Genomic DNA, 15,448 nt, shown 5'->3' on the forward strand with positions numbered 1-15,448 from the left:
TCAAACCTGTTTCAGTAGGTTTCCTCAATTGGAACTAGATGGTTAGGCCAGGGAGATACTATCATCAACTTCATCTCGTCAACATCCCAAGAACCACAACTGTTACACCACTGCTAAATACAAGGAAGCTCAAGAAACAGATCTTGTTTAACTTAATTTCAATATCAGCCAAGTTTGGTCTTTTCAGCTCTTCATCGACTACATCGCCATTGGCAGCACCAACGTTATTTGAATCAGAGTCTGTTTTACACAATCTTAGGATCCATTTCGGAGGCGGTGTCTCTTTCATTTTCACGAGGAGGATGTTGACAACGACGATGACGACACTGGTGGCATTGGCCAGAGACACGTAGAGGCTGAAGAGGCTGACGGTCAGGGAGTTCTCGGGAAGGGAATCCCTGATGATGGAAAGAAACAACTGGAAGCTGAGCAACATAGATACAGCCATACTGGTCTTCTCTCCACTCTGTGAAGGCATGAGGAACACAAAGCTGTTGAGGAAGTGAAGAAGGACCACGGGGAGCAGGATGGTGAAGATGTAGAACAGAGGACGTCTTTTCAAGTTGATGGTTATACTTACCCTCCCTTCATTGTAACCACGACCGATGTCATGAGAAATTTCAAATTCACTATTCTCTTCAAAATCGTCCATATCAACATCTGTGTCACCGAAGAAATGTATTTTACTGCTGTTACCGAACCATCCCATTACTGTAATTTCACAAGTCTGGGTATCAAAGGGAAACTTGTAAATGTTGATACGACACCTGGTTTGTACTGGCCCTGCGAGGAGCCACTGAATATTTCCATGACTGGAAACCAACAGAGACCCTCCGCTATGCAGCAGCTCTTGACCCTTGGCACTATTTCCTATGATCAGTTCAGGCTTCCACAATTTGTTTGAGTCAACAAGAATACTTTTCCGTGAGCTAAATGAAGCATTCCAAACAAGTCGTTGATCGTTCCAAGAGAGGATCATCCACATGGTGCAGCTGAGAAACTGCTTTTTGTTGTCCAGTTCTTGTACAGATAACAATCCTGCTTGAACACTGATGTTAAGCACATCGGTGGGTTTGTGATGGGCTTTGTAGTCTTCTAGGATTATGTCAGCGACTTCTCCATCGGACTTAAAACCTATGCTCCACGGTATGACTTGGAGCATGCACGTCAATAGAGTAACCTTCCTGACGTTTAACATCGTATCAGGTGAATGGATCCTACTGAATGATGCGTTCCTGGTTTTTCTGTATTCACATCTGCGTAGGTTTCCATGGAGATGGTATTAAACAAAATGTAATCCTCTGAAATGACTTACGAAATGGCATTGATTGGTTGGGGGCATAGAGCTTCGGTATAATTTAACATTTTTGCAATTAAATTGTATTTGGACATCTAATAGTATGGCTCCATTACCTAACGTAGAACATATTTTATCAGTGTAAGTAAACAAGGAGAGGAAATAGTTCCCTTAGATCAATTTGAACACTTTGTCCCCAGCTTCATTCATTCTTAGTTAAACGTTTGTGCTAATTACTCACGCCACTGAAATTACTCACTGCAATGTAATTTTATAGATCAATAACATTTGAAATTCAAAAGCCTGTTGACGAAGAGAAGTAAAACTACTTCTGTATCACAGATTTTAAAGCAAAGCTTGCTTGTTATCATCATTAAACTATATTATTAAATAGAACGATGCCATATAAAAACAGGCTATAAACTAAGAAAAGCAAGATTTATGGATTTCGGCATCTTTACTGTCAATAACATGACTGTTTGGAGTGCATGCTTGCGGGGTAAGGAGAAAGCGTACCCCAGCAAAACGGACAACCCCTCTCCTCCTCCCCTCCACCCCCCAAATAAAAAAACCAAACTTGTCTTGAAAACAGAAAACAGTCCCCTGTATCACCTAGAGAAAACGGCCGACATAGTTGCATGAAAGGAGCTTATATGATTATATATGTCCTAAGTAATAGCGATTTACTTCATTGCGGATAAGCTTTAAATTTTTTTTTTTTCAAGTTTCGATCTCAGTAGTGGTTTAACGTTTGAAGATAGATTGGTTCTTTCGGAAGTCACAACGAATCAGTTTGTTTGATCGGTTATTTTACAGGTAAGATTAGTTCTAAAGAAGAAGGATAATAAGGTGGTGATTATATTGACGAGCGGGTTAGTAGTACCAACTCAAATTTTAGTTCTTGTTCAGTTTAAAAGATTTTTATTTAATTTCTCGTTTTAATTGAATATGTGCGATAAACTAGTTGTTTCCGAGGATACTTAATGTTGGGTACTTCAGTCCGCTCCAGGGCACAGCCGGGATCAGTTTTTGTTAATAATCATATCAAAAGAATAAAAACGAAACTATTTCATAAACCATACAATTGAGTATGAATTGTATCATAAAAGTCCAAGGTATTTTTGGTTGTGCCTTGTAATGGAAAGTTCAAATCAGTCAACTGTTTTGTGTAATTCATTGATACCTTCTTGGGTGTCACAGATTTCTTGAGAGCAGGTTTTGCGACAGCATCAGCCTTCGAATTACTCACCTTGTATATGCCTATAGAAGGTGTATGCCTTTAATGCAGAGTGTAATTTGTTTCTTTACAAAATAGAGACAGGTTGTTCCTTGATAATATCGTTTATGTTATACATCGATTAAGCAAGCTGAGCACAATTAACAATTTACTTTTTATAGTGAAATTAAACAAATAGGTAGTTTCTGGTATATTTGCAAAGACCTGAAATACAGGTATAACATTGATCGGTAAATATAAGCTATAGCCTTAATCAGAAATGAGATTCGGATGTTCTTGATATACAAATATATTATTAATGTTAACAAAATACCAGAATTCAGTTGTCAAGGTTTTCATTCCCACCCAGCAGTCTGATATTTGTCAGCATCTCAATCACGCAAGTGAGTAATTGTTTTCACTTCTGTAAATGCGTTCATATGACAAGGCTATTTATGGTTTACATATAAAGTACTCAAGAAGAATAGGGTCTTCAACAGCGCATGCTTGTAAGTGAGTGAGTTTAAACTGGACATCGGTTCGGCAATATAATACAGCAAGAACGTCTATCCGGTTTAGAATTGGTCTTCAGTAAATCATGCTTGTCGCAGAGAGCGGGATCGGGTGGTCAGGTCGCTAACTTTATTGACACATGGCATCGTATCCCACTTGCAGAGACTGATATTCATTGAACACTGGATTGTCAAGTCCAGTCTTAGTTACTTACAGACCGCCGCCATAAGGCTGGTAAAATAAAAAAAACTAAACTCAAGCACCAACGCTCTCAATACTGCCATCAAGCCGCTCGACAGCAAGGTTGATTGGTTTGTTGTTCATCACTTCACTCAGTAATATTCCAACCGTATGGTGAACAACACCTTACAGTTAATAAGCTAACATTGATAGGTGATGATAGGATATGAACCGTGGACAACTAGAGGCCGGGGTTAGATAGAGGCAATATACTAAGGACAAATGGGTAATAGCAATAATAGATAAACGCAATAGAGACTGACAACTTGGAGTTGACAAATTCAGGCCAGAACAGCCAAATGGAAGGACGAACGGAATAATCAGCGCAGACGTTAATAAACCAACAATTACAGACAATAATCACACAACGATAAAAGAAATAATTCCTTATCGCTGGGCACATACGTTAATGAGTCGCGTCTCTTTGCAGTTTTTCTTGTCGTCAGTTGTTGTTTGTGGTCTTAAGGGTGTGTTCAGAAATAGCAGATTTCATGTCTAGTTTGTTGACAGGTGTTCTTTGAATCTGGTGGTAAGGGGTCTGGGGGCTTCTGCGATGTGTTGGCGACCACAGGTGTAGGGGAACAAACTTCTTGCTTTTGGTTTGTAGATATGTACTTCCTTACTCAATTGCCCCAAATAGCGATCCTTTTCCGTGGAAGACTTTTTGCTCCATATGGATTCCCCTCATGTGCGAAACCCATATCTGGTGTCATGCGCCGTGATGTGCTTTTTTATTTGCTACTGCGCTGATATGTACAGATAATACATGGTTTCCAAATGTGTCAAGTTATGACTGGTGTATTCAAAACTGTATATGTCTGCTTTGTTTTCACCTTATGTGTGTTGTCAGGACTTATCTAAATAGTAATTACATATTTTGTCTAGTACTAATGTGCAGATTAGTTGCTCAGCTGTCCCTTATTTAATCAAGCCCCATCTGAAATGATCTACCCCTTTCGCAGCGAAATCAATTCAGCAGGCTTTTTTAAAAGGTTAAAGAAGCAAGCGGTTTGGGTTACAGGACTGAAAATCTCTGTAAAGCGTCCTTTTGTAAATCTGGCGGAAGCTTCCAAACTTGATGCACCGGGGACATTGCACAATGGTTATGATATAAGCTATTATTGATTAATCTAAGCAATCAGGAAGCTTCTAGTTATTAAGAGCAAAGTAATCAAATGGATCTATGTGTGAACTCATCCTGTGTGCATCGTGTTTAAATAATATGACATCAATATTATTTAAAGTCTCAAATTGAACCATGGTTTACACTTACGGCCATGCACCAAACACAACAGTGGACAGAAACATAAACTTAACTGACTTACCTTTTCGAGGGTTAGATTGTGTTTAATGTCGTCTCCAAGGAGATCATGATGTTTTATAAATACCGACTCACCCAAAGACATATCATTCATAAGTAACTCGGGGACGTAAACGAACGCCTGAGAATATGGTGAATGCCAAGGATGTTATTATCCTGACATGCATACTGCATGTTGCACCTTTAAGCACATGTTTAATGTCTGACGGAGAAGTCATTGACGTCATCTTAAAAGGCTACAAAGTCCATCACAAGCCAAGCAATGTCGTTAACATTACTTTCACAATAGGATTGTTTTCTGTTCAAGAACTGGATAATAAAAAGCAGTCTCTGAGCAGCAGTATGTGGATAGTCTTCTCGTGGTATGACTCTCGTGTTGTTTGGAATGCTTCGATGAGCTCAGAGAAAAGTATTCCTGCGGACTCGAACAAATTTTGGAAACCTGAACTTATTATAGCAAATAGTACCAAGGGAGAAGAGCTACTGCATAATGGAGGTTCTCTGGTGGTCACCAGTCAGGGAAACATTCAGTGGCTACTCATGGGAGCAGTAGAAACAAAGTGTCCCATCAACATTTACAAGTTTCCCTTCGATACTCAGACTTGTGAAATTGAAGTCGGTGGCTGGTTTGGTATCTACAATAGAATACATATCTCATGGAAAGCAGACATTAATGAAACAATTTGAAGAAAATGGTGAGTTTGAAATCGCCACAGAGAACATCACAGAAACGAACAGTATCAGAAATCAGAGATTAGTTATAACCATCAACTTGAAGAGACGTCCTCTGTTCTACATCTTCACCGTCCTGCTTCCCGTCCTTCTCCACTTCCTCAACAGCTTCATGTTCCTCCTGCCTTCACAGAGTGGAGAGAAGACCAGCATGGCTGTATCTATCCTGCTCAGCTTCCAGTTGTTTCTGTCCATCATCAGGGATTCCCTGCCCGAGAATTCGCTGACTGTCAGCCTCTTCAGTCTTTACGTGTCTCTGGCCAACTTCACTAGTGTCGTCATCGTCATTGTCAACATCCTTCTCCTCAAAATGAAAGAGAAGCCACCACCGAAATGGATCGTAAGACTGTGTAAGAAGGTGTTACATAACGTTGATACTGGTGGCGGCAATTTGGAGGGTGAAGAGGAGACCAGGCCAAAGTGGGAGGATATTGAAACTGAACTTAACAGGACCTGTTTTGCATGCTTCTTTGTGTTCAGTAGTGGTCTCACAGCGGTTGTTCTCGGGATGCTATACGTGCAAGTATTAGCCTACCGTGTTAATTGTTAATCCGTTAGAATGTTAATGCCAGAGAATAACTGGTCCTGACGTGTCGATTGACCCTTGAGTGAGTGAGTGAGTGAGTGAGTGAGTTAATATTTAACGTCACATCGGCAATATTGCAGCCATATCGTGACGAGAACAATATGTTATAGTTATGTTAAGATGAGAAAAGAGAAAAAGTAAAACCTGTCAGGGAAGGACAGTAAAAACACTAGAGTATCACAGAACATAAAACTAGCATTGAAAGTTAAAACATTGGAATTAAAGAAGACAATACAACATAAAACCGGGGCTATAGATCGCCAACAACTGAAGGTAGATCACCATACTAAGGTCCATGGGGACTTACATTACTTCTGCTACCAGCATGAACCCTAGCTGGATTTACACCATCCCCTCAGCTATTGGCGATTATCCTGAAATTTAGCCATTTTTTAAAACAACAAATATTCTACGATTAAAAACTAGTAGTAGATTTAAATTGACTATGAGAGTATTGGACTTACGTACCCTCTCAGGAGGACAATAATTTTACATTACTTCAACCCCCTTTGAGGGTACAGCCACTAACAATCTAAGTTACTAATTTAAACTACCAACCATTAAAATACAACTATCTACAGAACATATCAATTACAATTCAATAAGAAAATCAATTTCTTTTAAAAATCCAAGAATTAAATGAGTACTAACTGTGCTAAAAAGATCCTTCATTGTTTTGACATTGAAATAGTTATCCCTTATGATGGAGAATTCAACAAAGTCAAACAGGATATGTTTGACCGTGGTTCTCTCATCACAAGGGATACAAAACGGAGGATCATCGCCTTTTAGTAAATAACTGTGGGTGTAACGCGTATGGCCAATGCGACATCGTCGCATAATGACCTCTTCAAATCTGGACTGACAGCCCAAGTGAGTGTAACCAATATAAGGTTTTATGGCATGTAATTTATTTATTCCCACTTGGGTGTCCCACTTCTTTTGCATCAGATCACGAATGTAAGTTCTAATGCTAGCTTTATAGTCACTGTATGGAATAAGAAGTGGTGTCACAGATTTGTTGAGTGCAGCCTTAGCAGCAATATCGGCCATTGCATTCCCAGAAATATCTACATGGCTGGGTAACCAACAAAAGACGATGTCGCATTGGCCAGTTGGAAGATCATTATACAATTCAATTATGTCAATTAAAAGTGGATGTTTACAAGACAAATTTTTAATAGCCTGAAGGCAAGAAAGAGAGTCAGAAAAAATTATATACTGTACATGATTAGGATGTCTTTGAATATATTGAAGAGCCGTTAATATTGCGTTTGCTTCTGCAGTGAAAATAGAGTTGTTATCAGGTAATCGAGAAGATATTGTTCTGGATCCAATGACAGTGGCACAAGCAACTGTGCCACCATCCTTGGACCCATCTGTAAATAAAGATTTGTATGTACTATAATTATTTTTAATTGTATAAACTCTTGTTTATATTGTAATTCGTTTGTGTCTGATTTTTTAAACTTTGTTAATGTGAGGTCAACTTGTGGCCTCACTAATTGCAAAGGAGGAGAAGAAAGAAGACGAGAAGGCGCTATACTTTTCTGCTCAATGCCGGCAGCAGAAATGAATGGTTTACTTCTGTGCCCAAGAGGCGGAACAAGAGAAGGTTTTTTGTTGTATAAATGCTCATAAAGAGGATCGAAAACACAGTTAAAAGCAGGGTTGGATTCGTTAGAGTATAGTTTTGTAATATATTGTAAAGCTAATTTGATACGGCACTGTGTAAGAGATGGTTCATCGGTTTCGACATAGAGACTGTCAATAGGAGAAGTTCGGAACGACCCAAGACAAAGTCTCAGACCTTGGTGGTGGATAGAATCAAGGAGTTTTAGATTGCTTTTACAGGCTCCACCATAAATGATGGAGCCATAATCAAGCTTCGAACGGAGAAGTGAACGGTATAGGTGCAGGAGAGTAGCTTGATCCCCTCCCCATTTTGAGTTTGACACAACTTTCAATAGATCAGGTGCCTTCAAGCATTTAGTTTTCAGAGATTTGATATGCGGAAGAAAAGTTAAATGAGAGTCGAAAATCAAACCTAAGAACTTGGCCTCCTTAACGACTTTGATAGGAGTGTCATCTAAAAATAATGCTGGGTCCTTATGTGGTTTATACTGACGGCAGAAATGGATGCAATTAGTTTTTGTCTTAGAAAATTTAAAACCATTCTCAAGACACCATTTATTTATTTTGTTTAAACATAATTGCAGTTGCCGTTCAATAGTATGCATATTCTTACCGCGACAGGAAAAATTAAAATCATCCACGAAAAGTGATCCATCTATTGAATCGTTTAAAACCTTGGATAAACTGTTGATCTTGATACTAAATAAGGTCACAGACAAAATGCTGCCTTGCGGAACACCCTGATCCTGATTGTAATGATCAGACAGGGTAGAACCTACTCGGACTTGAAATTGCCTGCATTGTAAAAACTGCGATATAAAAAGAGGTAAACGACCCCTTAAACCGAAACCATGTAAATCCTTTAAAATGCCATGCTTCCAGGTGGTATCGTATGCTTTCTCGAGATCAAAAAAGATCGATACAGCATGTTGCTTATTGATAAATACATTTTTTACAAAGGATTCTAAACGTACCAAATGATCAGTGGTACTACGATTCTTCCTGAAACCACATTGAATATTTGTTATAAGGTGATTGGTTTCAAGATACCATGTTAATCTATTGTTTACCATTCGTTCCATGGTTTTGCAGACACAACTCGTCAAAGAGATTGGTCTGTAATTCGGAGGATCAGTATGATCCCGGCCAGGCTTCGGTATAGGAACTACAATGGCATTACACCATGAAGTTGGGAAATCTCCTGTAGTCCATATCTTATCAAATATATTTAGCAATGTTTCCAGGCATGTTTCAGGTAAATGTTTCAGGAGCTGATAGAGAATATCATCAGCCCCTGTTGCTGTATGATGAGCTTGCTCAAGTGCTGTATAGAGCTCATGTAGTGAAAATAATTCATTGTAATCTTCACCATTGTCTGAGGTAAAATTGATCATTTTCTTCTCCTGTTGTTTCTGGTATTTCTGAAACTCCGGGACATAGTTTGATGACGAAGAATGTTTGGCAAGAGTTTCACCAATTTTATTAGCTATGTCAGTTTTGTTAGTTAAGAGATTAGCACCATCCTTAAGATGGCATACAGTAGATTTAGAACCTCTGCCCTTTATTCTTTGGACCATGTTCCACACCTTAGACATTGGTGTACGTGAATTTATTCTGGAAACATAATTCTTCCAAGACTGACGCTTATTCTGTTTAAATGCGCGTCGAGCCTTGGCATTTAAAATTTTAAGTTTATCTAAATTATGGACTGTAGGGTGTTTCCGAAAATATTTTTCTGCTTTCTTCCTGCACTTTCTGGCCTTTTTACATTCATTATTAAACCATGGTTTACGAATGTGTGGAGTTGCAGAGGAATGTGGAATTGCCCTGTCAGCAATGTCATTTAAAATATCTGAAAAAGACTGTATGGGATCTTCGTTGTCCCTAAGAAGATCATTCGTCAAGTGTTCAACTCACAGAGTCGTATATAATGACCAATCAGCCCTGGCAAAGTTCCTTCTTGACACAGGTGGATCATCACTAGGGTTAACTGTTTTGAGAATGGTGGGGAAGTGATCACTCCCACACAGGTCATCATGAACCATCCATTCGAAATCATTATATAAGGTTGAATCGGTGAGTGATAAATCCAGGGAAGAATATGTTCCCGTAGCTGGATGTAGGTAAGTGGCTGAGTCGTCATTAAAAATGCATAAGTTATTGTTGGAAATGAATTCCTTAAGGATTGCACCTTTAGTATTAGTGTGAGCACTTCCCCAAAGTGGGTTGTGTCCGTTAAGATCGCCCATGATGAGGCATGGTTTTGGAAGTTGATCATATAGGGTTTGAAGATCTGCTCGTTGAATGGTAGAAGAGGGAGGTATATACAAACTGCAGAGTGTTAACGCAATGTTCAAGGTCAGACGAACAGCAACCGCCTGGAGATTGGTACGGAGAGAAACAGGGCTATGGATAATACCCTGCCGTATCAAAATTGAAGCACCTCCAGTTGCTCTATCTCCTTGGGGAGAGAAACAGTGATAACCATTATACTGCCGTAAATTAATAGCGTCTGTACATTTTATATACGTCTCCTGGAGACATAACGCTGCCGGTCGAACATCCTGTATTAGTAAATGTATTTCATTGAAATTTTTTTTCATACCTCTGCAATTCCACTGAATTAAAGAACTAGGATTCATGGTGATGGTGGAAGTACTGGGGATATATGTTTGCCAACCCGTGGCGACTTACTGTTGTCGCGTACACGTGGGTGAGGAGACACATCCATATCTTCAAGTGTCTCATATGAATTGTGAACCTCAAGAGAGGAAACTGGAGAAGATTCCACATCCTGGAGTGCTCTGATTTTTCTTAGTCTCTTTTTCTCTTTTGCAGATAACTTTACTGTATCAGGTTCAGTTTCTGGTTCAGTCTGAGATGAAGCTGTGGAAACTGATTGATTTCGCTGAGGTGAGACATCAAGGATAACCTGTTTATCCTTGACCCACGAGATGTCAGTCTGGCACGATATTGAAGAAGTAATAATTCTAGAGGTTGGAGGTGGGGAAGAAATTGTTGCCGAGTACGTTTTAACTGAAGAAGACGGAGCTGTTGTAGATTGGACAAGTTGTTTTGCTTCTGAGTAAGTGATGTTTTTGGTATGCTTTAGTTTCAAGATTTTTGACTCAAATTCAAAAGTTGGACAAACTTTGGAGGAAGCCATATGCCCCCCTTTGCAGTTGGCACATTTCAAATCATGTGTGCACTCAGAGCTGTTATGTGCTCCACTGCAACGGCAACATACTATCTCCTTGCTACGACAGAACTTCGCCCCAAGACCAAATTTTTGGCAGTTGAAACATCGAAGTGGCTGTGGTACATAAACATCAACCCCGATATTGAAGTAACCTGCTTTGATACATTTTGGTATAACTGGGAGAGAAAAGGTAAACAGGTAAGTATGCGTTTTAACAATATTGCCATCTTGAGTTGTCCTTGTGAAACGTTTAACATGTGTTACTCCTTGCTTTTTCAGTTCTGCAGCAATCTCTTCCTCGCTCATGTCAGACAGACAATGAGCTAAATCTCTTACAATACCTCTGCTTGAGTTCAATGTCTTGTGAACTGACACAACAACCTGAGTGTTGACAAACTGATGTAAACCGAGCAGATTGATCGACTGCTGTCTCCTTACACATTCTACTAGAATGGAGTCATTTCGAAGACGTGTCACGTTTTTCACGTCACCACAGGCACTTTGAATGCCTTTGGAGATAGCAAATGGATTTAATTTTAGTGGCTGTCCATCCGAAGATGATATCACAATAAACCGAGGCCAAGCATCTGTAATTTCAGGAGAAACATCTTCATCTGATGAAGTAGAGTCTACATGTCGGCGTTTCATTGTCTTGCCAGAACCAGAAGAATTTGTTTGAGACATGTTGTGATAATATAATTCAGCATCCCTGCTCCCCACCCGCCATGGAGTGTCAACAAGGACGATGTCGAAGTGGAAGCCGACTACAAACACTAGGGCTACAGAGATGCTATACTCCGGCAAAAGAGACACAGGTAGCTACAATTGCCAAACAGAGAAAATGCAAGGCTGGTTCCGCCCTAGACACTTATCTGAAGACAAATAGAACCCGGAGGTCAATAATGCCAGATTGGCTCATGAGCCACCGCCTTTTGGCATAGGACTCTAGGCAGAATGATTACCAACAGAACATATCCGCTAAAACATTTCATGATAGAAACACATCATAAACCATTGGAAGTAATATAAAGATACTTGGAATAATAATATTTCCCATGCAAAGGGCATGGCGTGACCAGCCGATTGATAGAATCGGGCCGATTCTACCACCCGTCTAGGTGAAGTAAGGGCCAAAGTGGTGTGTTGAGCAGATAGGAACACGGTTCAGGCTCCTACTGCCCTCAACCACCAGGATCCCGTCCTCCACCGACACGGGACGCAACCCACGCCAAACGAGTTGCCCAATTCGACCAATTCCGCCAGCAATGGGGTGCTATGGACATTGCTGACCCGGGTCTACACCGGGGTTGGCGAGCTCTTGGCGTTACCCAGCACCCACCACGAGGAGGTGGCTCGCCACGGGTGCCGACTGACCCTTGATTTAAAATGGCAAAACGGTAAATTCTATGAATACATCGGTGCACTTGAAACAATACAATACAATATGTTTGTTTTGCTATATACAGATACAATGGTAATAGCGAAGGTGAACTGATTTTTATGCTTTAATCCTTGTGATATTTAACAGCAAAATGCACAACGCATAATGTGATTTTCACACTTATACGATTTTCTATAGAGTTTGGGTAAAACATCCCCACAAGCACTGATTGCGCTGCCTTCCTTTCGGATTTGTCTCTCTTTGCATGTGAATGGTATCGTGAATCGTTGGCAATATCAAAACAAGGTAATTTTGCCAGCACTTAAGCTTCATCTATAGCGATGATCTAAGTGTCCAATAACAATGAGACAGTCAATTCCCTTTTCACGAACATCTGGTATTATGGCTATTTGATAATGAATGAAAACACATTCACTGTTACCGTGTTTTAGGATACTTCTCTTTACAATGTTTGCATTAAACATTGTGAACAGATTCAAATCTAAAGTGAAGACATACATTTTGAAGAAAACAGTGTCTAACTTTTCATTTTCGAGTTGTTCTGAGAGCGCAACTAAGCAGTACTTTAGGACTGGAACTGAGTGAGTGAATTATTATTTACCGTCACATCGACAACGGTATTATCATATTATCTCAAAAACCTGTCAACGAAAGACAGTAAAATAGCTGGACTCGAATTTAAAACTAGCAATTAAATCTAAAACAGTTTAACTATAGATAGCAATGCTAAATAACGGGCTATAGATCGAACTGGAACTGACGCTATATTAGTGTCTTAGGATGGTGACAATGATGTGTCGAACTCGACATCTCATTGGGACCTCATTCAATAGATCGTCTTTCTTCTTCCCATTACAAGAAGATTAGACGTTTAGACTCTGAATATTTAAGCCTAGAATCCGAGCATGCAGATGCTTTCTGCACGCCATCCGACGACTTATATACGTCCAGGTCAAGTATTGTTGGCGTGTTGTCTGTGTCCAGTGTACGGCACAGTATGCATGACGCGCATGGTTCCAGCATGGGAATGTATTGACACGTCCACTTAGCGCATACGTGAAGCAGTCGTGGTACTTGATAGGTCTGTTTTGTCGCAAGGCCGGGCGGGACAACCTAGGAATGGCCAGCGAGTCCTAACTTGACACACAGAAGGGAGCAAGCTACAAAGACATATTTTATATCGTTGGAAAGATTTCGAGGAGATGAACACGAAAAGTTCATGTGCCAGTGTGTTCACGTGTTAATAAGCTCACAAATTGGCTCTGAAAATGCATTTCTGCAGACATTTCTGGCAGAATTTTTTTCCTGCAGAAATTCCTGGCAGAAGTTTTTTTATTTCACTACCAGAATTATCTTAATTTAACAAAATTAGAGAGTATAAGTAATGATACTGCTGCGGGAGTGGTAGTTTTATGTTTATTCCAAGTAATAAGCACTTAACGTGATCAACTGACCTGAGATTTTTATTTCGCTACCAGAAATATCTTAGTTGAATAAGATTAAACACCAATTTAATATAGACTTAAATGATGTCGTTTTCCCCTGTTTAAAGCCTATTAGTACCAGACAACCGAGTATTTTACAGTGTGAATTTGACTGTATTTCATTATAGCTTTTACAATTTAAAAGGCTTATGCATTATTCCCATCCGTTTCATTATAACACAGTTGTAACTTCTTAGTGGATTCACGTCGTGCAAGATTAATTTAACAGTATTGGGGTGCATTTTCCAATCCCAATAAGCCTACATTGTTATTGTATGCGATATGGGTTGAAGGCGAATAGAGACGAAACTGGATATATACTACATACATACAATAATAACAATGTAAGACATGTGAGCCATAATTTGAGTGAGTGAGTGAGTTAATATTTAACGTCACATCGACAATATTTCAGCCATATCGTGACGAGAACAGATTTTAAATTGAAATGGGATATGTCTATATTATAAAAACCTGTCGTCAAAGGACAGTAAAACAACTAGAATATCACACTTAAGGGTAAAACTAGTGTGGAACGGTAAAACTGATATACCTATTTGGACAAGACAAGGTAAAACACGGGCTATATACGTCACCAGGACCTTAAGGTAGATCACCATGTGAGGGTCCATGGGGACTTACAGTACCTTTGCTACATACATGGACCCTGACTGGATTTACACTATCCCTTCAGCCACTGGCGATGTTCGGAACATTTAGCCAGAATTTAAAAATACAAAAATACCACGACTAAAATGTGTGGCTGAGTAAAATTGACTTTGTAAGTTGTTGGGACTTACGTACCCTCTCGGGAGGACAATAATTTTACGCTACTTCAACCCCCTTTGAGGGTACAGCCACTAACGATCGCAGCTGCTATTTTACAATACCATGATTAAGATATATATTATCTATGTACAATACATATTCAGAATTTATGTAGCAAAAAAATTCAATTATTACATGACGATTAACATTATAAAAAGATCCTTTACAGTTTTCACATTGAAATATTTATCCCTTGTGATGGCAAAATCAACACAGTCAAGCAGGACATGCTTGACCGTGATTCTTGCATCACAAGGGATACAAAACGGAGGATCCTCACCTTTTAACAAGTATTCGTGAGTATATCGCGTATGGCCAATGCGACAGTGTTGCATAATAACTTCTTCAAATCTGGACTGACAACCCAAGTAGGTATAACCGATATAGGGCTTTATACCATGTAATTTATTGATACCTACTTGGTTGTCCCACTTCTTTTGCATTAGATCTCGGATATATGATCTTATAACGGCTTTATAATCAGAAAAAGGGAGCAGAAGCGGTGTCACAGATTTGTTGAGAGCTGCCTTGGCAGCAAGATCGGCCATTGTGTTACCAGAGATTCACACATGGCTGGGTAACCAAGAGAATACGATGTTGTATTGGTCAGTAGCAAGATCATTATACAATTCAAAGAGTGAGTGAGTGAGTTATCATTTAACGTCACGTCGGCAATATTGCAGCCATATTGTGACGAGAACATACGTGACATAAAAAGGAATATATAGGCATATTATGAAGAACCTGTCGACGAAGGACAGTAAAACCACTAGACTATCACAGTTGGTATTTAAAACTAGCGTAGAAACTTAAAAGCTACTATTATCACCATTTGGACAGTACAATATAAAAACAGGCCATAGATCGCCAACAACCGAAGGTAGATCACCATACTAGGGACCATGGGGACTTACAGTACCTCAGCTACCTGCATGGTTCCTAGTTGGATTTACACCATCCCCTCAGCTGCTGGCGACTGTATGCAAGATTAGCCA

The 15,448-nt window shown here is 39.6% G+C and overlaps 2 protein-coding genes across 2 annotated transcripts in view; one reads left to right on the forward strand and one right to left on the reverse strand.

The window, feature by feature from the left end:
* LOC137286598 (probable cytochrome P450 CYP44) overlaps positions 1–15,448 on the forward strand; it is a 100,215-nt gene that overhangs the window by 29,728 nt on the left and 55,039 nt on the right. The gene's annotated exons all lie outside the window — the stretch shown is intronic.
* Positions 71–1,198, reverse strand: LOC137286871 (neuronal acetylcholine receptor subunit alpha-3-like). The gene has a single exon (XM_067818883.1). It carries the CDS (start codon positions 1,196–1,198, stop codon positions 71–73), a length of 1,128 nt encoding a protein of 375 aa, XP_067674984.1.

The sequence above is a fragment of the Haliotis asinina genome, chromosome 6, assembly GCF_037392515.1.
Source record: "Haliotis asinina isolate JCU_RB_2024 chromosome 6, JCU_Hal_asi_v2, whole genome shotgun sequence".
NCBI classification, from domain to species: domain Eukaryota; kingdom Metazoa; phylum Mollusca; class Gastropoda; order Lepetellida; family Haliotidae; genus Haliotis; species Haliotis asinina.